The sequence below is a fragment of the Oncorhynchus mykiss genome, chromosome 15 (genome assembly GCF_013265735.2).
Source record: "Oncorhynchus mykiss isolate Arlee chromosome 15, USDA_OmykA_1.1, whole genome shotgun sequence".
NCBI lineage: Eukaryota > Metazoa > Chordata > Actinopteri > Salmoniformes > Salmonidae > Oncorhynchus > Oncorhynchus mykiss.
The window spans coordinates 43,132,984-43,157,096 of record NC_048579.1 but is presented as its reverse complement, the minus strand read 5'-3'; the positions used below and the strand labels follow the sequence as shown (position 1 = coordinate 43,157,096).

At 43.8% G+C, this 24,113-nt stretch overlaps 1 protein-coding gene across 1 annotated transcript; it reads right to left on the bottom strand.

Moving 5' to 3' along the window:
- Nucleotides 1-234: 234 nt before the first annotated feature.
- LOC118938889 (kinesin-like protein KIF12) lies at nt 235-22,890 on the bottom strand. Its single transcript, XM_036945538.1, has 13 exons — nt 22,712-22,890; nt 18,771-18,839; nt 18,610-18,688; nt 17,841-17,962; nt 17,434-17,509; nt 16,991-17,125; nt 16,749-16,884; nt 11,442-11,524; nt 10,682-10,808; nt 8,775-8,893; nt 8,577-8,681; nt 8,102-8,364; nt 235-346 (listed from the first exon to the last, which is right to left on the bottom strand). The coding sequence occupies exons 1-13, from the start codon at nt 22,888-22,890 to the stop codon at nt 235-237; spliced, it is 1,605 nt and encodes a 534-aa protein (XP_036801433.1).
- Nucleotides 22,891-24,113: the final 1,223 nt, after the last annotated feature.

The window sequence follows — 24,113 nt, the reverse complement described above, 5'->3', positions numbered from 1 at the left end:
TAGTGCTACAGTATCTAGAACCTGAAAGGGTTATTTGGCTGTTACCACAGGAGAACCCTTTGAATAATAATTTTAGTTCCAAGTAGAACCATTTTGAGTTTCATGTAGAACCCTTAACACAGACGGTTCTACATGGAACCAAAAAGGGTTCTACCCGGAACCAAAAAGGGTTCTACCAGGAACCAAAAACGGTTATCCTATGGGGACAGCCGAATAACCCTTTTTGAAAATAGCCTACCTCTCCAGATCTTCTAGTTTTCTCAGCAGGCGGTTGTTCTCATTGAAAAGTTGTGCTCTCTGCTGATTAAAACTCTCCTGGCTGTCCAACAGAGCCAGCTTATCTCGCCTAAAGAGGCACACAACACACTCACACCCTAACTCCGTGTAGCATGTCGTTGTGTGTTCTGGACTCACTCTGTCTTGTCAATTTGTGTTTTGTGTTCTAGACTCACTGTAGCTTGTCATTCTGTGTTCTAGATGGGTTCTAGACTGTTGCCATAGTAACAGGTTCTAGACTAACTGTAGATTGTTGTTCTATGTTCTAAATTGACTGTTGCTTGACATTCTATTTTCTGTGTTCTAGATGCACTGTAGCTGTCGTTCTACACTGAGTGCACAAAACATTAAGAATACCTGTTCTTTCCATGACATGCAGTGCATTCGGAAAGTATTCAGACCCCTTGACTTTTTCCACATTTTGCTACGTTACAGCCTTATTCTAAAATGGATTAAATAAAACAAATTCCTCAACCATATACACACACAATACCCCATAATGACAAAGTCTAAACATGTTTTTGGAAATGTCTGAAAATGTATTAAAAATAAAAAACAGATACCTTATTTACATAGGAATTCAGTCCCTTTGCTATGAGACTCGAAATTGAGCTCAGTTGCATCCTGTTTCACTTGATTATCATTGAGATGTTTCTACAGCTTCATTGGAGTCCAGCTGTGGTAAATTCAATTGATTGGACATGATTTGGAAGGGCACACACCTGTCTATATAAGGTCCCACAGTTGACAGTGTATGTCAGAGCAAAGACCAAGCCATGAGGTCGAAGGAATTGTACGTAGTACTACGTAGAACCACAGGATTGTTGAAGGATTGCCTTCAATTCCTACTTTATTGACTCTGTCAGGGTACTGACACAGAACTCCTCCACTGGTTTCTTGGGGTCAGTGCTAGTAAAACACGCACAACCTGTCTTCATCAAAAGGGAGGTTTCTGAGTCAAAGGTGAACAAGGTGAATAGCTCACTAAAGAACTCTAAAGCCAAAGATGTGTTTGGGCTGGACTCTACCTTTCTTAAAAACTACAAGAGTCACTCATTGGCCCCATTACTAAGGTCATCAACACATCTATTGGTCTCTGTGTGTTTCCAGGGGTACGGAAGTCGGCCATAATAACGGCCATCTTTAAATCAGGCGACCCTGCTGATGTGAGTAACTACAGGCCCATTAGTATACTACCTGTGGTGTCAAAGCTTGTTGAAAAGTGTGTAGCAGAACAACTGATTGCCCACCTCAACAACAGCCCCTTCACATTACACTCCATGCAGTTTGGCTTCAGAGCGAAACACTCCACAGAAACGGCCAACCGCTTTCTTTTGTAAAATGTGAAGTCCAAGATGGACAAAGGGGACGTTGTTGGGGCTGTGTTTCTGGACCTAAGGAAGGCTTTTGATACTGTTAACCATGAGATTCTCATCACAAAAGTTCAACTTTTCCCCCGATGCCTTGAGATGGATGAAATCATACCTTGAAGGCAGACCTCAGTGTGTCAGAGTGAGCAATGAGCTGTTGCCTACTCTTAGCTATGATGTGGGCGTGCCCCAAGGGTCAATACTGGGGCCCCTCCTGTTCAGCCTGTACATTAATGATCTGCCTTCTGTCTGTACTGGGTCTGAAGTTCAAATGTATGCAGATGATACAGTGATATATGTGCATGCAAAGAGCAAACAACAAGCTGCACAAGAACTCTCTACTGTAATGGCCAGGTTACAAAGTGGCTCAGTGACTCGTGTTTGCATCTCAATGTGAAAAAAACTGTTTGCATGTTCTTCACAAAGAGGGCAACAGATGCTACTGAGCCAGATGTCTATGTGTCAGGGGAGATTTTAAGTACCTTGGCATCATAGTTGATTCCAACCTCTCTTTTAAAAAGCATGTGAAAAAGGTAATTCTGGCTCCCCCTCCACTCAGTATTTTTGTTCAACAGAAAACCCATACATATGGCAGAAGATCCACAACGTCTGCCATGAGAGGTGACTGTATAGTTCCCTTAAGGAAAAGCACCTTTAGTAAATCCGCTTTCTCTGTGAGAGCTTCCCATGTCTGGAATACACTGCCATCAGACACACATAACTGCACCACACATCACACTTTCACAAAATGCATGAAGGCATGGTTGAAAATTAGCCGGCTGGCTAAAACCGGCACTTTTACTGAAACGTTGATTAATGTGCACTGTCCCTGTAAAAAAAAAAAAAAACTCAACTCAGCTTCAGAGTTCCTTTGTGGAGATGGGAGAACCTTCCAGGCCTTTATGTTAGAGTGACCACGCGGAAGCCACTCCTCAGTAAAAGGCACATGACAGCCCGCTTGGAGTTTGCCAAAAAGGCACCTAAGGGACTCTCAGACCATGAAAAACAAGATTCTCTGGTCTGATGAAACCAAGACTGAAGTCTTAGGCCTGAATGCCAAGCATCACGCCTGGAGGAAACCTGGCACCATCCCTATGGTGAAGCATGGTGGAGGCAGCATCATGCTATGGGGATGTTTTTCAGTGACAGTGACTGGGAGATTAGTCAGGATCGAGGCAAAGATTAATGGGTGGGGGGGGGTGCAACTCAGTATTAACTTCCGGACATGTCTCAGTGCTGTTGTGCTGTTTGTTGCTACTTGGCTATCTGACAAACTTTTCAGTTTTTACTTTTAAAACATTTATCAATGTATTAGTTTTTTCCTCACTCAACTTTTTTCATTCAACTTTTTAAGCCCGGATGTTTTCTCTGGACATGGTTCTACAGGACCTCCACCAGCCGAAGCTAAGTAGTAACATTAACACTATGCCATCTAATTGCAGTCGCTTTATTCATAATATACAGGATAACTATCGCCTTATGATGAGGAATGCTGTGCTGCAAGCACAGCTTCAGATGCAATTGTTAGGCAAGGGCAATTTAAGAGCAGGAAAGGATGAAACAGCATCTGTGCCACCAGTAAGTACAGATAGTAGTATAAATCCCCCGCACAGTTCCTTGTAGCCTGACAAATTTCGAATGGCTTCTGGAAAGAAATTATGTCGGGAAACTCAACCGGTGTCGCTCATTCAGCCGACAGAAACTTTCAACCAGTTTTCCCCATTAAGCAAAGAGTCGGAGCCAGAGGCCAAGCCTTTCTCAGGTCTCTCCTCCACCCGTTACGGGGTCTGAGCTGCCGAAGCCTCTCACCATTAGCTCTGACCAATTTAAAACACTAGTCATTGGCAACTCCATTACCCACAATATTAGACAAAAAATAATCATCCATACACTGTTTACCAGGGGTCAGGGCTGCCGACGTAAAGGCTAATCTGAAGATGGTGCTGAGTAAGGCTAAAACTGGCGAGTGCAGAGAGTAAAGGGATATTGTTATCCACATCAGCACCAACGATGTTGGGATGAAACAGTCAGAGGTCACCAAGCGCAGCATAGCTTCAGTGTGTAAATCATCTAGAAAGATGTGTCGGCATCGAGTAATTGTCTCTGGCCACCTCCCAGTTAGGGGAATGATGAGCTCTACAGCAGTCTCACAACTCAATTGCTGGTTGAAAACTGTTTTCTGCCCCTCCCAAAAGATAGAATTTGTAGATAATTGGCCCTCTTTCTGGGACTTACCCACAAACAGGACCAAGCCTGGCCTGCTGAGGAGGGACGGACTCCATCCTAGCTGAAATTATGCTCTCATCTTATCTATGAACTAAGACAGGGCTCCAACTCCCCTAGCTCCACAATGGAATAGGGTGCAGGCCAGGCAGCAGGCTGTTAGCCAGCCTGCCAGCTTAGTGGAGTCTGCCACTAGCACAGTCAGTGTAGTCAGCTCAGCTATCTCCAGTGTCTGTGCCTCAATCTATGTTGAGCAAAACAAAACATGGCGGTGCTCACCTTAGCAATCTCCCTCCTCCATTCCTGCCATTATTGAAAGATCTCAAATTAGGGTTACTTAATGTTAGATCCCTCACTTCCAAGGCAGTCATAGTCAATTAACTAATCACTGAACATAATCTTGATATATGATTGGCCTGACTAATGGCCCGACTGATGAATTTACTGTGTTAAATGAGGCCTCTCCTCCTGGTGACACTAGTGACCATATCCCCCGTGCATTCTGCAAAGGAGGAGGTGATGCTAACATTTATGACAGCAAATTTCAATTGACAAAAAATAAATAAAAGACTGCGTTTTTGTCTTTTGAGGCATGAAATCTATGCAGCCTACTTAATCACTTTTAATAGCTACTGGTTACAGGCCACCTGGGAAGTATACAGCATTCCTCACTGAGTTCCCTGAATTCCTGTTGGACCTTGTAGCCATGGGAGATCATATTCAAATCTTTGGTGACTTTAATACTCACACGGAAAAGTCCACAGACCCACTCCAAAAGGCCACAGTCATACCCTGGACCTAGTTTGTTCCATGGAATAAAGATTGTGGATCTAAATGTTTTTCCTCATAATCCTGGACTATCGGACCACCATTTTATTATGTTTGTAATCGCAACAAATAATCTGTTCAGATCCCAACCAAGGAGCATCAAAAGTCGTGCTATAAATTCTCAGACAACCCAAAGATTCCTAGATGCCCTTCCAGACTCCCTCCACCTACCAATGGATGTCGGAATACAAAAATCGGTTAACCACCTAACTGAGGATGTTAACTTAACCTTGCGTAATACCTAAGATGCAGTCGCACCCCTAAAAACTGAACATTTGTCACAAGACATTTGCTCCCATACAGAGTATACCAGGGCCCTGAAGCAACCTTCAGAAATTTGGAACGGAAATTTCCGACTAGCTTGGAAAGACACTATCGTAAACTGGCTGGCTCACTTCTCTCCACTGGGATTCTCTGCCTCTGACCCTATTCAAATCAAATGTTATTTGTCACGTGCTGAATACAACAGGTGAAATGCTTACACACAAGTCCTTAACCAGCAATGCAGTTTTAAGAAAAATAAGTGTTAAGTTAAAAAAATAGATAAGTAAAAAAATTGAAAATAAAAGTAACAAATATTTAAACAGCAGCAGTAAAATAATAATATTGAGGCTATATACAGGGGGTACCGATACAGAGTCAATGTGCGGGGGCACCAGTTAGTCAAGGTAATTGTGGTAATATGCACATGTAGGCAGAGTTAAAGTGACTATGCATCGATAATAAATAGAGAGTAGAAGCAGCGTAAAAGAGGTGGGGGGGAGCAATGCAAATAGTCTGGGTAGCCCTTTGATTAGCTTATGGCTTGGGGATAGAAGCTCTTAAGAAGCCTTTTGGACCTAGACTTGGTACTCCGAGGCCGCTTGCTCGCTTTAACCTTTCTGATCTCCCCATCCCGGATCCGGGATCGTGAATACAGACTCAAGCTCATTACCATAACGCAACGTTAACTATTCATGAAAATCGCAAATGAAATGAAATAAATATGCTAGCTCTCAAGCTTAGCCTTTTGTTAACAACACTGTCATCTCAGATTTTCAAAATATGCTTCTCAACCATTGCAAAACAAGCATTTGTGTAACAGTATTGATGGCTAACGTAGCATTTAGCATTAGCATTCAGCTGGCAACATTTACACAAAAAAACAGAAAAGCATTCAAATAAAATAATTTACCTTTGAAGAACTTCAGATGTTTTCAATGAAGAGACTCTCAGATAGCAAATGTTCAGTTTTTCCTGAAAGATTATTTGTTTAGGACAAATCGCTCCGTTTTCTGCGTCACGTTTAGCTATGAAAAAACCCCTGTATCCAGGATTGTGTAAATCTATCAGCAAGCTCATTAGCATAACACAACGTTAACTATTTATGAAAATCGCAAATGAAATGAAATAAATATGCCATCTCTCAAGCTTAGCCTTTTGTAAACAACACTGTCATCTCAGATTTTCAAAATATGCTTCTCAACCATAGGAAAACAATAATTTGTATAAAAGTAGCTAGCTAGCGTTAGCATTTCGCGTTAGCATTTAGCGTTAGCATTAGCGTTAGCATCCAGCACGCAACATTAACAAAAACATAAAAGCCTTCAAATAAAATCATTTACCTTTGAAGAACTTCTGATGTTTTCAATGAGGATACTCTCAGTTAGATAGCAGATGCTCAGTTTTTCCAAAAAGATTCCTTGTGTATTAGAAATAGCTCCTTTTATACATCACATTTGGCTACCAAAAAAAATCCGAAAATTCAGTCCTCAAAACGCGAACTTTTTTCCAAATTAACTCCATAATATCGACTGAAAACATGGCAAACGTTGTTTAGAATCAATCATCAAGGTGTTTTTCACATATCTCTTCATTGATACATCGTTCTTGGACACATGCTTTCTCCCCTGAATCAAATGGTAAAGTAGAAGCAGCTGGCAATTGCGCACCGAATTCGACGCAGGACACCAGGCGGACACTTGGAAAATGTAGTCTCTTATGGTCAATCTTCCAATGATATGCCTACAAATACGTCACAATGCTGCTAAGACCTTGGGCGAACGACAGAAAGTGTAGGCTCATTCGTTGCGCAATCACAGCCATATAAGGAGAGAATGGAAAACAGAGCTTCAGAAATTCTGCTAATTCCTGGGTGATGCATCATCTTGGTTTCGCCTGTAGAATGAGTTCTGGGGCACTTACAGACAAAATTTCTTTCCAAAACTGTCAAGAATATGCATAGTCGAGCATCTTTTCGTGACAAAATATCGCGCTTAAAACGGGAACGTTTTTTATCCAAAAATGAAATAGCGCCCCTAGAGCTCTAACAGGTTTAAGGTGGGAGTATCGTCAGACACAGTGTCCTCCAACCCACCCCTGTCTCAGTCGCCAGTATCTATGCTGCCGGGGGTTAGGGTCAGTCTGTTATATCTGGTATAATTTTCCTGTCTTATCTGGTGTCCTGTGTGAATTTAAGTATGCTCTGTCTAATTCAGTCTCTCTCCCGCTCTCATTCCACTCCCGGAGGACTTGAGCCCTAAGATCATGCCTCAAAACTACCTGGCCTGATGATTCCTAGCTGTCCTCAGTCCGCTTGGTCATTCTGCTCCTCCAGTTTCAACTGTTCCGCATGCGGCTAGGGAACCCTGACCTGTTCACTGGATGTGCTACCTTGTCCTGGACCTGCTGTTTCCGATTCTCTCTCTACCACACCTGATGTCTCAACCTCTGAATGCCTGGCTATGAAAAGCCAACTGACATTTACTCCTGAGGTACTGAATTGTTGCACCCTCTACAACCACTGATTATTATTTGATCCTGCTGGTCATCTATGAACGCTTGAACATCTTGAAGATCAATCTGGCCTTAAATAGCAATGTACTCTTATAATCTCCACCCGGCACAGCCAGAAGAGGACTGGCCACCCCTCAGAGCCTGGCTCCTCTCTAGGTTTTTTCCTAGGTTCCTACCATCATGCTTCTACATCTGCATCGCTTGCTGTTGTGGGTTTTAGGCTGGGTTTATGTACAGCACTTTGTGACATCTGCTAATGTAAAAAGGGCTTTATAAATACATTTGATTGATTGATTAATGTTTTGTACACTCGGTGTATGTTCTGTGTTCTAGATTCACTATAGCATGTTGTTCTACGTTGAAGACTCACTGTAAATTGTATTTTTATGTTCCAGTAACTGTAGCTTGTCATTCTACGTTCTGTGTTCTAGACTCACTGTAGCTTGTCGTTCTACGTTCTGTGTTCTATACTCACTGTAGCTTGTCATTCTATGTTTTTGTTCTAGAGACTCACTGTAGCGTGTCATTATGTTTTATGTTTATGTTCTACACTCACTGTAGCTAGACTACACTCACTGTAGCTAGACTAACTGTATCTTGTCATTCTATGTTCTGTGTTCTAGACTCACTGTAGCTTGTCGTTCTCTCTCATCAGCTCCTGCAACAGGCTCCTGAGGCTGGTCTCAGAGCAGGAGGAGCCTGTCCTGACCCCGGCCAAGTCTTTTGCATGCTGAGGAGAAGAACTCATACTCCCAGGGTACTTTGTCTCCAGCCCAGAACCCCCTGCCCCAGCCTTATGGGCTGAGGAAAGGTGCTGCTGTAGCAACAGGTTCTCCTGGCGCAGCCGACAGATCTCTCTCTGGAGGCTGACCACCAACTTCTCACGCAGGTCCTGGTGTAGAAATATGATGAGTAGAATGGATATTATAGAAATGGAATGGATTTTCTAGAATCAATATTCTAGAATGGCTAGAATGGATATTCTAGAATTGGTAGAAGGGAATTTGTAAAATGTATTGAAGGGATATTCTACAACTAAAATAAATAGAAAGGATTTTCTAGAATGGGTAGAAAGGATGTTTTAAAACTAAAATGTTAAGTTACCCTCTTGACCATGGGTCTATTCTTGATCCTTTTGGCTCTGCTGGAGTATCGAAGTGTGTTCAGGGTCTCCTGGAGATTGCCCAGGGTGGGAGACACACACGCAATCTAGGACAACATATACACCAGATTATTTTGGGGACAAGCCCACAGACGTAAAGATTTTTTTAAATACACACACAAACTATAGATCTACAATACCATGAGAGTGATACCAGATCCTCCCAGCGAATCAGAGAGCAGCTTGGTGAGTTTACTGTCGCGGTAGGGAATATGGCCATTCCTCTTAATAGGATCCACCAGAGACGAGATACACTTCCCTGTAGAACACACGCGCGCAGACACACACACACACACACACACACACACACACACACACACACACACACACACACACACACACACACACACACACACATTCAAACGTTTGGGGTCACTTAGAAATGTCCTTGTTTTTGAAAAAAAAGCCCATTTTTTGTCCATTAAAATAACATCAAATTGATCAGAAATACAGTGTAGACATTATAAATTACTATTGTAGCTTAAAACTGCAACTTTTTTTATGGAATATCTACACAGGCGTACAGAGGCCCACTATCAGCAACAATCACTCCTGTGTTCCAATGGCACGTTGTGTTAGCTAATTAAAGTTTATAATTTTAAAAAGCTAATTGTTCATTAGAAAACCCTTTTGCAATTACATTAAAACATCTGAAAACTGTTGTCCTGATAAAAGAAGCAATAAAACTGTTAAAACTGTTTAAACTAGTTTAGTATCTGGAGCATCAGCATTTGTGTGTTCGATTACAGGCTCAAAATGGCCAGAAACAAAGACTTTCTTCTGAAACTCGTCAGTCTATTCTTGTTCTGAGAAGTTAAGGCTATTCCATGTGAGAAATTGGCAAGAAACTGAAGATCTCGTACAACGCTGTGTACTACTCCCTTCACAGAACAGCACAAACTGCCTCTAACCAGAATAGAAAGAGGAGTGGGAGGCCCCGGTGCACAACTGAGCAAGAGTACAAGTACATTAAAGTGTCTCATTTGAGAAACAGACGCCTCACTGGTCCTCAACTGGCAGTTCATTAAACAGTACCCGCAACATACCAATCTCAACATCAACAGTGAAGAGGAGACAACAGGATACTGGCCTTCTAGACAGAGTTGCAAAGAAAAAGCTATATCTCAGACTGGCCAATAAAAATTAAAGATCGTCAAAAGAACACAGACACTGGACAGAGGAACTCTGCCTAGAAGGCCAGCATCCCGGAGTCTCCTCTTCACTGTTGACATTGAGTGTTTGCGGGTACTATTTAATGAAGCTGCCAGTTGAGGACTTGTGAGGCATCTGTTTCTCAAACGAGACACTCTAATGTACTTGTCCTCTTGCTTAGTTGTGCACCGGGTTCTCCCACTCCTCTTTCTATTCTGGTTAGAGACAGTTTGCACGGTTCTGTGGGGGGGTGTTGTACGACATCTTCAGTGTCTTGCCAATTTCTCGCATGGAATAGCCTTCATTTCTCAGAACAAGAATAGACTGATGAGTTTCATAAGAAAGGTCTTTGTTTCTGGCCATTTTGAGCCTGAAATCGAACCCACAAATGCTGATGCTCCAAATTCTCAACTGGCCTAAAGAAAACTAGTTTTATTGCTTCTTTAACAGTTTTCAGCTCTGCTAACACAATTGCAAAAGGGTTCTCTAATGATGAATTAGCCTTTTAAAATGCTAAACTTGGATTAGCTATCACAACGTGCCATTGGAACACAGGAGTGATGGTTGCTGATAATGGGCCTCTGTACGCCTATGTAGATAATACATACAAAAATCAGCCGTTTCCAACTACAATAGTCATTTACAACATTAACAATATCTACACTGTGTTTCTGATCAATTTCATGTTATTTTAATGGACAAAAAATTGGCTTTTCTTTCAAAAACAAGGACATTTCTAAGTGACCCCAAACCTTGAATGGAAGTGTACATGCATACATACATAACATTACACACAGACAACAATAAGCATTCAAACACACACACAAAAACAACGATGCTCAAACACACATTGACACGCACACTGAAAACACACACACAACAGTAACATTGGTACCCAGAGTGAGCAGACTGCGGTTGATGTTGCCTGTCTCTTCCAATAATTCCTCTATAGAGTCTCCCTCTCTCACCCTCTCACTGCCTGCCAGGTCTACTACGCACAGCTTCCCCTGGGTTGACATGCCCTGGCAGAGAGAAGGAGGGGGAGAGAGAGAAAGAGAAGTGAGGAAGAAAAGGGGTAACTCTCTCCACCCAGCCTTGCTAGATCTACCATTGAGACAGAGGGAGCCTGTGTGTGTGTGTGTGTGTGTGTGTGTGTGTGTGTGTGTGTGTGTGTGTGTGTGACTGGTGAGATGGCTAGCTATTTAGTGGTGCGCGCTAGTAGCGTTTCAATTGGTGACGTCACTCGCTCTGAGACCTTGAAGTCATTGTTCCCCTTGCTCAGTGGAGGCAGATGGTTTGAACCCAGGTTGGTGCAAGGAGATGGACGAATAACAAGACTGTTACATTGGTGCTGTGACCTTGATCAATCAGTTGGAATCTGCCCAGCTGATGGGGTTGCTGCAGAGAAGGAGGAGGTCTAATGGGGGTGAGTGTAACTGGTGTGAAAAAGCTAACTAATTAGCGGTGCGCACTAGTAGAGTTTCAGTCGGTGACGTCACTGACTCTGATACCTTGAAAAAGTTGTTTCCTTTGCACTGCAAAGGCTGCAGCTTTTGTGGAGCTATGGGTAACAATGCTTTGTGGGAGGCAAGTGTTGTGTTCAGAGGGTCTTTGGTTTGAGGCAAGGATAGGGACGGAAGACTGTGTGCGTGTACCTTGATGTGGACAGTTAGGATGGAGTGACTACGGCTGGAATGTTCATTCTGGGAGTGAGAGGAGCTCTGTCTGTTCTGCATCCCTGGGGGAGAGAAATAGGGGGTACAAATTAACTATTACACTAAGGGAAAAAGATAGGGGGGTACAAATGAACTATTACACTGGGGGAGAGAGATGGGGGTACAAATTCACTGTTACACTGAGGGAGAGATGGGGGGGGGGGTACAAATGTAACTATTACACTGGGGGACAGAGATGGGGGGGGTACAAATTAACTATTACACTAAGGGAGAGAGATGGGGGGGTACAAATTAACTATTACACTGAGGGAGAGAGATGGGGGGGTACAAATGAACTGTTACACTAAGGGAGAGAGATGGGGGGTCAAAATGAACTGTTACACGTAGGGAGAGAGATGGGGGGAGGTACAAATTAACTGTTACACTGAGGGAGAGAGATGGGGGTAAAAACTTAACTGTTACACTGAGGGAGAGAGATGGGGGGGGTACAAATTAACTGTTACACTGAGGGAGAGAGATGGGGGGTAGAAATTAACTGTTACACTGAGGTAGAGAGATGGGGGGGTACAAATTAACTGTTACACTGAGGGAGAGAGATGGGGGGGTAGAAAATTAACTGTTACACTGAGGGAGAGAGATGGGGGGGGTAAAAATTAACTGTTACACTAAGGGAGAGAGATGGGGGTGTACAAATTAACTGTTACACTGACGGAGAGAGATGGGGGATAGAAATGAACTTTTATCCCGAGGGAGAGAGATGGGGGCTACAAATTAACTGTTACACTGAGGGAGAGAGATGGGGGGTAAAAATGAACTGTTACACTAAGGGAGAGAGATGGGGGGGGTACAAATGAACTGTTACACTGAGGGAGAGAGATGGGGGGTACATATTAACTATTACACTGAGGGAGAGAGATGGGGGGGGGGTACAAATTAACTGTTATCCTGACGGAGAGAGATGGGGGGGGGTACAAATTAACTGTTACACTGAGGGAGAGAGATGGGGGGTACATATTAACTATTACACTAAGGGAGAGAGATGGGGGGTCACAAATGGACTATTACACTAAGGGAGAGCGATGGGGGGGGGGGTACAAATTAACTGTTACACTGAGGGAGAGAGATGGGGGGGGTACAAATTAACTGTTACACTGAGGGAGAGAGATGGGGGGGGAGTACAAATGAACTGTTACGCTAAGGGAGAGAGATGGGGAGGGGGGGGTACGAATTAACTGTTACACTGAGGGAGAGACATGGGGGGGTACAAATTAACTGTTACACTGAGGGAGAGCGGTGGGGGGTATAAATGAACTGTTATCCTGAGGGAGAGAGATGGGGGGGGGTCCAAATTAACTATTACACTAAGGGAGGGAGATGGGGTTACAAATGAACTGTTATCTTGAGGGAGAGAGATGGGGGGTAAAAATGAACAGTTATCCTGAGGGAGAGAGATGGGGGGGTACAAATTAACTAATACACTGAAGGAGAGAGATGGGGGGGTAAAAATGAACTGTTATCCTGAGGGAGAGAGATGGGGGAGGTACAAATGTACTATTACACTAGGGGAGAGAGATGGGGGGGTAAAAAAAGGAACTGTTATCCTGAGGTAGAGCGATGGGGGGTACATATTAACTATTACACTGAGGGAGAGAGATGGGGGGGGTACAAATTAACTGTTATCCTGAGGGAGAGAGATGGGGGGGGGGGGGGTACAAATTAACTGTTACATTAAGGGAGAGAGATGGGGGGTACAAATTAACTTTTACACTGAGGGAGAGAGATGGGGGGTAAAAATGAACTGTTACACTGAGGGAGATAGATGGGGGGGTACAAATGAACTGTTACACTGAGGGAGAGAGATGGGGGGTACAAATTAACTGTTACACTAAGGGAGAGAGATGGGGGGTCACAAATTGACTATTACACTAAGGGAGAGCGATGGGGTGGTACAAATTAACTGTTACACTGAGGGAGAGAGATGGGGGGGTACAAATTAACTGTTACACTGAGGGAGAGAGATGGGGGGGTACAAATTAACTGTTACACTGAGGGAGAGAGATGGGAGGTACATATTATCTATTACACTGAGGGAGAGAGATGGGGGGGGGGTACAAATTAACTGTTATCCTGAAGGAGAGAGATGGGGGGGTACAAATTAACTGTTACACTGAGGGAGAGAGATGGGGGGTACATATTAACTATTACACTAAGGGAGAGAGATGGGGGGTCACAAATTGACTATTACACTAAGGGAGAGCGATGGAGGGGTACAAATTAACTGTTACACTGAGGGAGAGAGATGGGGGGTACAAATTAACTGTTACACTGAGGGAGAGAGATGGGGGGAGTACAAATGAACTGTTACGCTAAGGGAGAGAGATGGGGGGGGGTACGAATTAACTGTTACATTGAGGGAGAGACATGGAGGGGGTACAAATTAACTGTTACACTGAGGGAGAGCGGTGGGGGGTATAAATGAACTGTTATCCTGAGGGAGAGAGATGGGGGGGGTACAAATTAACTGTTACATTAAGGGAGAGAGATGGGGGGTACAAATGAACTGTTACACTGAGGGAGAGAGATGGGGGGTAAAAATGAACTGTTACACTGAGGGAGAGAGATGGGGGGTACAAATGAACTGTTACACTGAGGGAGAGAGATGGGGGGTACAAATTAACTGTTACACTAAGGGAGAGAGATGGGGGGTCACAAATTGACTATTACACTAAGGGAGAGCGATGGGGGGGGGTACAAATTAACTGTTACACTGAGGGAGAGAGATGGGGGGGTACAAATTAACTGTTACACTGAGGGAGAGAGATGGGGGGAGTACAAATGAACTGTTACACTAAGGGAGAGAGATGGGGGGGTACGAATTAACTGTTACACTGAGGGAGAGAGATAGGGGGTAAAAATGAAGTGTTACACTGAGGGAGAGAGATGGGGGAGTACAAATGAACTGTTACACTGAGGGAGAGAGATGGGGGAGTACAAATGAACTGTTACACTGAGGGAGAGAGATGGGGGGTACATATTAACTATTACACTGAGGGAGAGAGATGGGGGGGTACAAATTAACTGTTATCCTGAGGGAGAGAAATGGGGGGGTACAAATTAACTTTTACACTGAGGGAGAGAGATGGGGGGTACATATTAACTATTACACTAAGGGAGAGAGATGGGGGGTCACAAATTGACTATTACACTAAGGGAGAGCGATGGGGGGGGGTACAAATGAACTGTTACACTGAGGGAGAGAGATGGGGGGAGTACAAATGAACTGTTACACTAAGGGAGAGAGATGGGGGGGTACGAATTAACTGTTACACTGAGGGAGAGAGATGGGGGGTAAAAATGAACTGTTACACTGAGGGAGAGAGATGGGGGGGGGTACAAATGAACTGTTATCCTGAGGGAGAGCGATGGGGGGTACATATTAACTATTACACTGTGGGAGAGAGATGGGGGGGGGGGGGTACAAATTAACTGTTATCATGAGGGAGAGAGATGGGGGGGGCTTCAAATTAACTGTTACATTAAGGGAGAGAGATGGTGGGTACAAATGAACTGTTACACTGAGGGAGAGAGATGGGGGGTACATATTAACTGTTACACTGAGGGAGAGAGATGGGGGAGGTACAAATGAACTGTTACACTGAGGGAGAGAGATGGGGGGAGTACAAATGAACTGTTACACTAAGGGAGAGAGATGGGGGGTAACGAATTAACTGTTACACTGAGGGAGATAGATGGGATTAAAAAATTAACTGTTACACTGAGGGAGAGAGATGGGGGGGGTACAAATTAACTGTTACACTGAGGGAGAGAGATGGGGGGTAAAAGTGAACTGTTACACTGAGGGAGAGAGAGGGGGGGGTACATATTAACTGTTACACTGAGGGACAGACATGGGGGGGTATAAATTAACTCTTATCCTGAGGGAGAGACATGAGGGGGGTACAAATGAACTGTTACACTGAGGGAGAGAGGTGGGGGGTATAAATGAACTGCTATCCTGAGGGAGAGAGATGGTGGGGTACAAATGAACTATTACACTAAGGGAGGGAGATGGGGTTACAAATGAACTGTTAATCTGAGGGAGAGAGATGGGGGGTAAAAATGAACAGTTATCCTGAGGGAGAGAGATGGGGGCGTACATATGAACTAATACACAGAGGGAGAGAGATGGGGGGTAAAAATGAACTGTTAAACTGATAGATAGAGATGGGGGAGTACAAATTAACTGTTACACTGAGGGAGAGAGATGGGGGTAAAAATGAACTGTTATCCTGAGGGAGAGAGATGGGGGGGGTAGAAATTAACTATTACACTGAGGGAGAGAGATGGGGGGTAAAAATTAACTGTTACACTTAGGGAGAGAGATGGGGGGGGTACAAATTAACTGTTACACTGAGGGAGATAGATGGAGGGGTACAAATTAACTGTTACACTGAGGGAGAGAGATGGAGGGGGGGTAGAAATGAACTATTACACTAAGGGAGAGAGATGGGGGGTACAAATGAACTATTACACTGAGGGAGAGAGATGGGGGGGACAAATTAACTATTACACTGAGGGTGAGAGATGGGGGGGGTACAAATTAACTATTACACTAAGGGAGAGAGATGGGGGTTACAAATTAACTATTACACCGAGGGAGAGAGATGGTGGGGGTACAAATTAACTATTACACTGGGGGAGAGAGATGGGGGGTACAAATGAACTATTACACTGAGGGAGAGAGATGGGGGGGTACAAATTAACTATTACACTAAGGGAGAGAGATGGGGGTTACAAATTAACTATTACACCGAGGGAGAGAGATGGTGGGGGGGTACACATGAACTGTTACACTAAGGGAGGGAGATATGGGGGTAGAAATGAACTGTTACACTGAGGGAGAGAGATGGGGGGGTATCAATACATTTTTACAATGAGGGAGGGAGATAAGAGGGTACAAATGAACTGTTACACTACGGGAGAGAGATAGGGGGGACAAATGATATCTTTACATGGGAGGTAAGAAGATTTTGCAATTTTACAGATTCTGCACATGTTTCCTTAGGGTGGAGAAACATTTTGGCCATGTTAATATGATCTGTGAGAATGACTAACAAAATCAATGTGGCCCGTCTAAGCAGTCGCTCATGTCCCTTTTTCCTCTGCCGCCCCTGAGCACACACACCAGGACAAAAAGTCTTAGTGGCGCAGGCAGAGACAGAAAAATAACATTATTTTTGTGGTGTAGCAATGGAGAAAATAATAAAATAAATGTATGTCCCTCACCTCCCTCCAGTATTCTCATGAAGCTGTCCAGGTTGTGGAACTCTACTACTGACAGGTTCTCTACGTAGAACCCTTGGGTTCTGCTGCCGCGCACTGCCAACGAGTACGGCAGACATGGGTTCAGCAGGTCATGCACCTAGATAGATACACACAAGTGGATTTTGAACACACAGTTACTATTGTGTGTGTGTGTTTGTGTGTAACTTGTGTGTGTGTGTGGGTGTCTACCATACCATACATACCTGTTCATTATAGATCTCCAGGTATGAGGCATAGAGGTGAAAGCCCTCCTCTGATTGGCCAGCCAGCTGAAGAAGGTATGACAGAGAACGCTGCATTAGACCTGCCAGCAAGGCGTCATGAGAGCCCTCCAAGAACTGGAGGAGAGGAAGCCAGGAAAGGGTGAGAGGTCAAGTACAGACGTAAGGAAATAGGGAAGGATGCATTTCTTTAAGAAGTTTAAAAGATCCTCTGAAGACAGGAGTCATGCTTCAGCTCATAGTCTCTGTCCTTTTTTTTTTAACGATCAACTGTTTAATATAATTATATTTTTGTTGAAACAAAAGGACGAATGTAGGCAAGACTCTGTCTTTGTCCTTACTAACTACTGGATGAACAGGGGTATTACTGACCCTTGTTCAGAGCCGACTTAGCTAGTATGAGGAAGCTACCTCTTAGTACTGACCAGAGAGTGTGGCCCAGTGATGGTGTATGTTTTTCCTGACCCTGTCTGTCCAAAGGCAAACACAGTACAGCAGAACCTGCCATAGACAACAACAGATGAACAGATGAAGATGATGGTGTCCCTAGTCATTCAACTGTTGTTTCTGCATTGTGTAGCAAAATTAGGTTTTGAACTAGCTTGCTAGTGAGTGACTCCAAAGACTAGAAGTAGTGTGTGTCGCCTCCGGCAAAGTTGCACTACAAAATCATTTAGATTTTTATTTGATATATTCTTAGACCTTCTCTGAAGGCTTTGAAGGCCCTGACGGTATGCAACCGCTACCAACTCACAAGTTATGATGTGTGTTTGACTACAACATTTTCTCCTGAACAACTGCACTACCCATGAGCCTCCTGACTGTCTCTCACCCCTGGACCGCCATGTCTATGAGACGAGTCATGCCACACTCTTGAAACATGGCATGCTGGGAACTCTCTGGTCCCAGGACCACATCAAACACAAACGCCCTCTCCTGCCCCGACGCACCCACCTGGGAGAAAGGATGTGTGATTGAGGGATGACTGAGTGAAATGAGAGCCAAGGGAGAGAGGGTGTGTGAGAGAGAAGGATGAGAGAGAGAAGAGAATGTGTGGGAGGGAGAAGGATGAGAGAGAGAAGAGGATGTGTGAGAGAGAGAAGGGAGAGAGAGAAGAGGATGTGAGAGAGAGAAGAAGATGTGAGATAGAGAAGAGGATGTGAGAGAGAAGGCTGAGAGACATAAGAGGATGTGAGAGAGAAGAGGATGTGAGAGAGAAGGATGAGAGAGAGAAGAGGATGTGGGAGAGAGAAGGATGAGAGAGATAAGAGGATGTGAGAGAGAGAAGAGGATGTGAGAGAGAGAAGAGGATGTGAGAGAGAGAAGGATGAGAGAGAGAAGAGGATGTGAGAGAGAGAAGAGGATGTGAGAGAGAGAAGGATGTGAGAGAGAGAAGAGGATGTGAGAGAGAGAAGAGGATGTGAGAGAGAAGGATGAGAGAGAGAAGATGATGTGAGAGAGAGAAGGATGAGAGAGAGAAGGATGAGAGAGAGAAGAGGATGTGTGAGAGAGAAGGATGAGAGAGAAAAGAAGATGTGTGAGAGAGAAGGATGAGAGACAAAAGAGGGCATGATGTGTGTTCATGTGCTTTTCGGCATCACCAGTAGACTGTGTTGGTCTGGACAGTAGACGATGGTCTCATCTCCCCTGTTATGCTCATCTTCAGTCAGAGGCCTTACCCTGTACACACACACAAACAGACACAATAGCTCACAAATAGCTCATCACTACACACATACAGTAGTGATGAATAATAAGATACCTGACGGCCACGATAACGTTGGACTCCACCTGTATCTCGGTCCTCTGCTTCTCTCTTTCTGGCACCTGGCTGGAGAAGGAGCGTTACATTATACTAAACATTTTCCCCATCCCTCCCCCTCTTCATTTAGCTTTAGCTGATGTTCTTACATAGAGAGACTTCGCAATACCTATGTTGTTGTGCTTTGGAAAGTGCAACTGTCAAAATATAAACAACTGCAGTGCAAACTCTGGAATGCTAAATGTGGGCCCCATTCTAGTAGAATGGGCTACATAGTGGTTCAATTACATCAGACTGATCTACAACATGTAATAATCATTTTACAGCCAATGGAAGAAAGGAGTGGCCAGAATCAGACTAGACCTGTCCCAGTCCACTACAAACCGGTTCTTACTGGTTGGTTTGGTGTTGGTGAAGTGGGTTAGCCCCAGGTTGGATACAGTCTTGACCTGCTGGTCTCCTCCTCCTGCCCCTCATATCCCCCTGAGACACAGACACTCTTCTGTCTCTCTGTTCTCTACTTCCAAACATCTTATGTGACATCACAATCTCATGATAGAACACTAAACACAAAGGAAGGATAGCACAGTAGAATTAGAATGCATTTATAATTTGTATCTAGAATTGTGGAGTAGAATTAACTTCACTAGACTCACTAATTTACAGAACCATTTAAATCATTGCCCAGCCTTTCTGCTCAGTGCTTTCTGATGTCTTTGCTCAGCTGAAGTCAGAAGTGATGAGGAAATAGGGAAACTCTTGAAGGGCAATGGAAGCTGATAAAATATATTATTTCAAAATAACTGCTTCTGTACGGTTGTGGCTAGATGGAGTAAAGCATTTTAGCTAAGCCTAACCTATTTCCTAACCTTAACATAATTCTCATAACCTGCTACATTAATTATCCTAACCTGCTATGTTAATTTTCCTAACCTGCTACGTTAAATCTCCATCTAGCCACAACCGTAGCAGCCTTTAGTTCTGAGAAAGCATCACCACACCGGTTTAAAGATCGAAGAATGAAGGAGGATTTTATATTATGGGATATTGGCATAGAGAATGATAGAGATATCACCTTTATATATGTCCCATTATGGTGTCTGTGAGCGCACGGGCAGTGCCATTGAGCCAATCGCCATTTTGAAGTCGTCAATTTTCGTCTTCTAATATTTCCATGAGTTGGCAAACAAACTGAAACAAACTGCATACTGCCACCTAGAGTGTGTTGTTTAAACAGGTATAAAGCCAAGGTTGGGAATTTACTGTCACCTAAAGTTCTGGATCATTTGCTCACAAGTATAATTCATTGGCTGATCCCTCCTGATGACCATGGACTCATGTGATCCTTTCATAACCCATAGAAAGTCCAACCCAGTTGACTACTTTAAAATGGTGGTTGCCCTCAGTGGAAATGTCCATGCCAAAACGTTTTTTATTATCCATCTAGAGTCCTCTAACTCTATGGATATTGGTAAATGAGTTAGACATAGGTCCTGTTCAACTGCTTAGAAGTTGCATGCATCAACCAATGGTTGCGTGCCATGTCATCAACTGTGTCATGGATAGTCTGATTGCTATAACATATGATGTGGTTAGCTGATATGTAAACTACCTATCCAGGTGTTGTAAGATCTTGTAACATCTAAACAGGGGAACGCGACCATTGAAACCAATTAGGTTTGGTTTTATAGCCTAATCCCATTGTGATTACGTCATATGGGTCCAGGGACCAATTTTTAACTTGATTTTGCTAAGTGGGATGGAAAAGTCGAAGTGGGTTCCTTGGGACGCCCAACTCTGACATCATCTCACTGAAGTTGAAATTTTAAATTGTAAATTCTAAGTGGGATCCTTGGGACGACCATTCCCTAAACCCTAACCCTTACCCTTACCCTTACCTATACACCCAACCATAAATCTTACCTAACCCTAACCTTAACCCTTACCCTGTTGGACCCTCCACCTCCAAATCGATCCCGCTCCAGAGTACAGGCTCTTTTCTTAGGTCTTGCTTCCTGTATCCTTGGTCTGTGGAACAACTCCAATACGACCTCTGCCGCTGTTTGTTGTTTTAACAAAAATAAAACACATAAACAAGAACCCGTGAGTATTGATTCAATGAACAATTATTTTTAATCACTTTATATGCTAATATATACAGAACCTCCTTCTGAAGTGTTTTCTTACCAGAGCAAGGTTACTAGAGACCTGTGGGTGCTGGGTAGGCTGTGGCGTGGAAGTTGTGGCAAGGGTAGAGATCACTGTGGGAGTGAAGCCAACAGCTCGAGACAGAATGGTTGCTTATGGAATACGGATGGATCATTCTGGGTGGTGTTTATTTGTAAAGGACCACAGGAGGCGGCTGGTAGCTGGGTCAGGGGCAGACAGAAGGTCATACACAGGGGGTCAAAAAAGGTAACAGTACAGGTTGATGACAGGAAATCCGATAGGCAAAAGTACAGGCAGGGAATAGGTAAAAAAAAAAAAAAAAGGCATCGTTAGTGAGGATGGCCAAAACTATGATATACGGGAAACACAGCGCTCCAAAAAGAAATGTGTATCAACACAAACAATAGCTCACAATGGTGGGGTGCAAAGAACTGAACTAAATAGTGTGTGTAAATGGCATACAGGTGTGTGAACAGGTGATTAGGATCTGGAGAGTGAACTGCGTTCAGAGGATCGATGTGTTTGAGAGTGTGAGTTGGAAGCAGACGTTACAGCTCTCACATTTTTCACGTTTTTTACAAAAGGATAGATTTGGAGTTAGACAAACTTGGATTTTTCGGCAGGTACATATGCAGGATGCTACCCTCCACAGCATTGCCATAGCTCCAGATCAAAACTTCAGACCTACAACCTAATTTTGACCAAAATAACCGGAGAGATTACCAAGGTTTTCTTTTTCCAAGCTATACGGAGGGTGCTCTAGCAAACAAACAGCAGAGACCTGAGGAAACCATTCCAACCTGGAACTGAGTGAGTAGTGTTTGGTCGGATGTTATTTTGAAAGACAAAAAGAAAAATTAAAAAAAATGAAAAATAAAGTACATGACATGGGCCTCCCGGGTGGCACAGTGGTCTAGGGCACTGCATCGCAGTGCTAGCTGTGCCACCAGGCTCTGTTGCAGCCGGCCGCGACCGGGAAGGCCCAGGGGGCGACGGACAATTGGCCTAGCGTCGTCGGGTTAGGGAGGGTTTGGCCGGTAGGGATATCCTTGTCTCATTGCGCACTAGCGACTCGTGTGGCGGGCCGGGCGCAGTGCATGCTAACCAGGTCGCCAGGTGCACAGTGTTTCCTCCGACACATTGGTGCGGCATTTTGCTATTTGCCTCATAACTCCTGAATACTTTGTTGACTACAACATTTCCCCCAACCGTGGGACAGACTTTGTTTGTTCCCACATTTGGGACTCTGACTCTCTATTGGTTACACTGACTTTTGGCCTCACATCTTATTCTAACCACCTCTCGCCAGCTTTGCATTCATGTTACCTGATGAAATATGACTATGACGTTGGAAACCGGGAACTCCTAGAAGTTAAGATGGCTCTGCAGGAGTGGAAGCACTGGCTGGAACATCCATTTTTGGTTTGGACTGACCATAAGAATTTAGAATACCTCCACACTGCCAAGCGCCTTAACTCAAGGCAAGCCCGTTGGGCCCTGTTATTTACCAGGTTCAATTTCACCATCTCCTACTGCCCAGGGTCCAAAAATGTGAAGCCGGACTCCCTTTCCCGCCTGTACAGTTCCGCTGCCACACCCTCTGAATCAGAGACCATCCTCCCTGCCTCATGTTTGGCGGCTTCGGTTGTCTGGGGTATTGAGGCTCTGATCCGCAAAGCACAATGTTCCCAGCCGGACCCTGGGGGACCGGATGTTCATTCCTGATTCGGCACGGCCTCAAGTCCTAGAATGGCTCACTCCCACAGCCTTACCTGTCATCCTGGTGCTCGTTGTACCCTGGCTTTCCTCCAACAATGCTTCTGGTGGCCCACCATGGCTCCTGATGTCTCGGCATTAGTCGAGACATCATCTTGCTCAAAGCAAGATTCCGTGGCAAGTTCTGTCTGGCCTCCTTCAGCCACTCCCTGTTCCTCATTGCCCCTGGTCCCATATTTCCCTTTTTGCTAGTCCTCCCTGTTTTGACCCCTGCCTGCCTCTACTCTGAACCTGCCTGCCTGACCATACTGCCTGTCCTGACCTCAAGCCTGCCTGCCACCCTGTACTTCCTGGACTCTGATCTTGTTATGATAATTTGCCTGTCCACGACCATTCTCTGGCCTGCCCCTTGGATTATAATAAATATCAGAGACTCTAACCATCTGCCTCCCGTGTCTGCATCTGGGTCTCGCCCTGTGCCCTTATAATGTTGTTGTCTTATAGGTCTCTCTTTATGTAGTGTTGTGTTGTCTCTCTTGTTGTGATGTGTGTTGTCTCTCTTGTTGTGATGTGTGTTTTGTCCTATATTTATATTATATTTTTCATTTTTAAACTGCAGGCCCCCGTCCTCGCAGGAGGCCTTTTGGTAGGCCGTCATTTTAAATAAAAATGTGTTCTCAACTGACTTGCCTAGTTAAATAAAGGTTAAATAAAGGTTATGAAAATAGTGAGGACGCTCGTTAGCTAACTGGACTAGCCAGTGCCTAAATTACGGCTAGAGACAAATGATCAGCCATTGGAGGGAGGCATCTTTCCCATAACATATTACTACTTAGCTCAAAAACAACAACAAACATTTCTAAACAAGCTTAAGGCTTTCCTACATGTATATAAAACATAAAATAATGGATGAAACTTTATTGGACTATATCTAACAAAATTTAGAAATGTCAAATTTGATACATTTATCTTAAAATGATTTTGATGGAATGACTTTATGATACAGATTCAACTTCTTGCCCCATAGTACCCTAATGTTAGCTGCATGTGAAGATATTGACTAATAAAACTCTATGTCGTAGGTTTTTGTAAATTAAATAAAAATACAGTACCAGTCAAAAGTTTGGACACAACTATTTATTCCAGGATTTTTCTTTATTTGTATTATTTTCTACATTGTAGAATAATAGTGAAGACATCCAAACTATGAAATAACACATATGGAATCATGTATTAACCAAAAAAGTGTTAAACAAATCAAAATATATTTTATATTTGAGATTCTTCAAAGTAGCCACCCTTTGCCTTTATGACAAGTTTGCTCTTTGTATTATGTCAACCAACTTCATGAGGTAATCACCTGGAAAGCATTTCATTAACATGTGTGCCTTATTAAACGTTAATTTGTGGAATTTCTTTCCTTTTTAATGTGTTTGAGGCAAATAGTTGTGTTGTGAC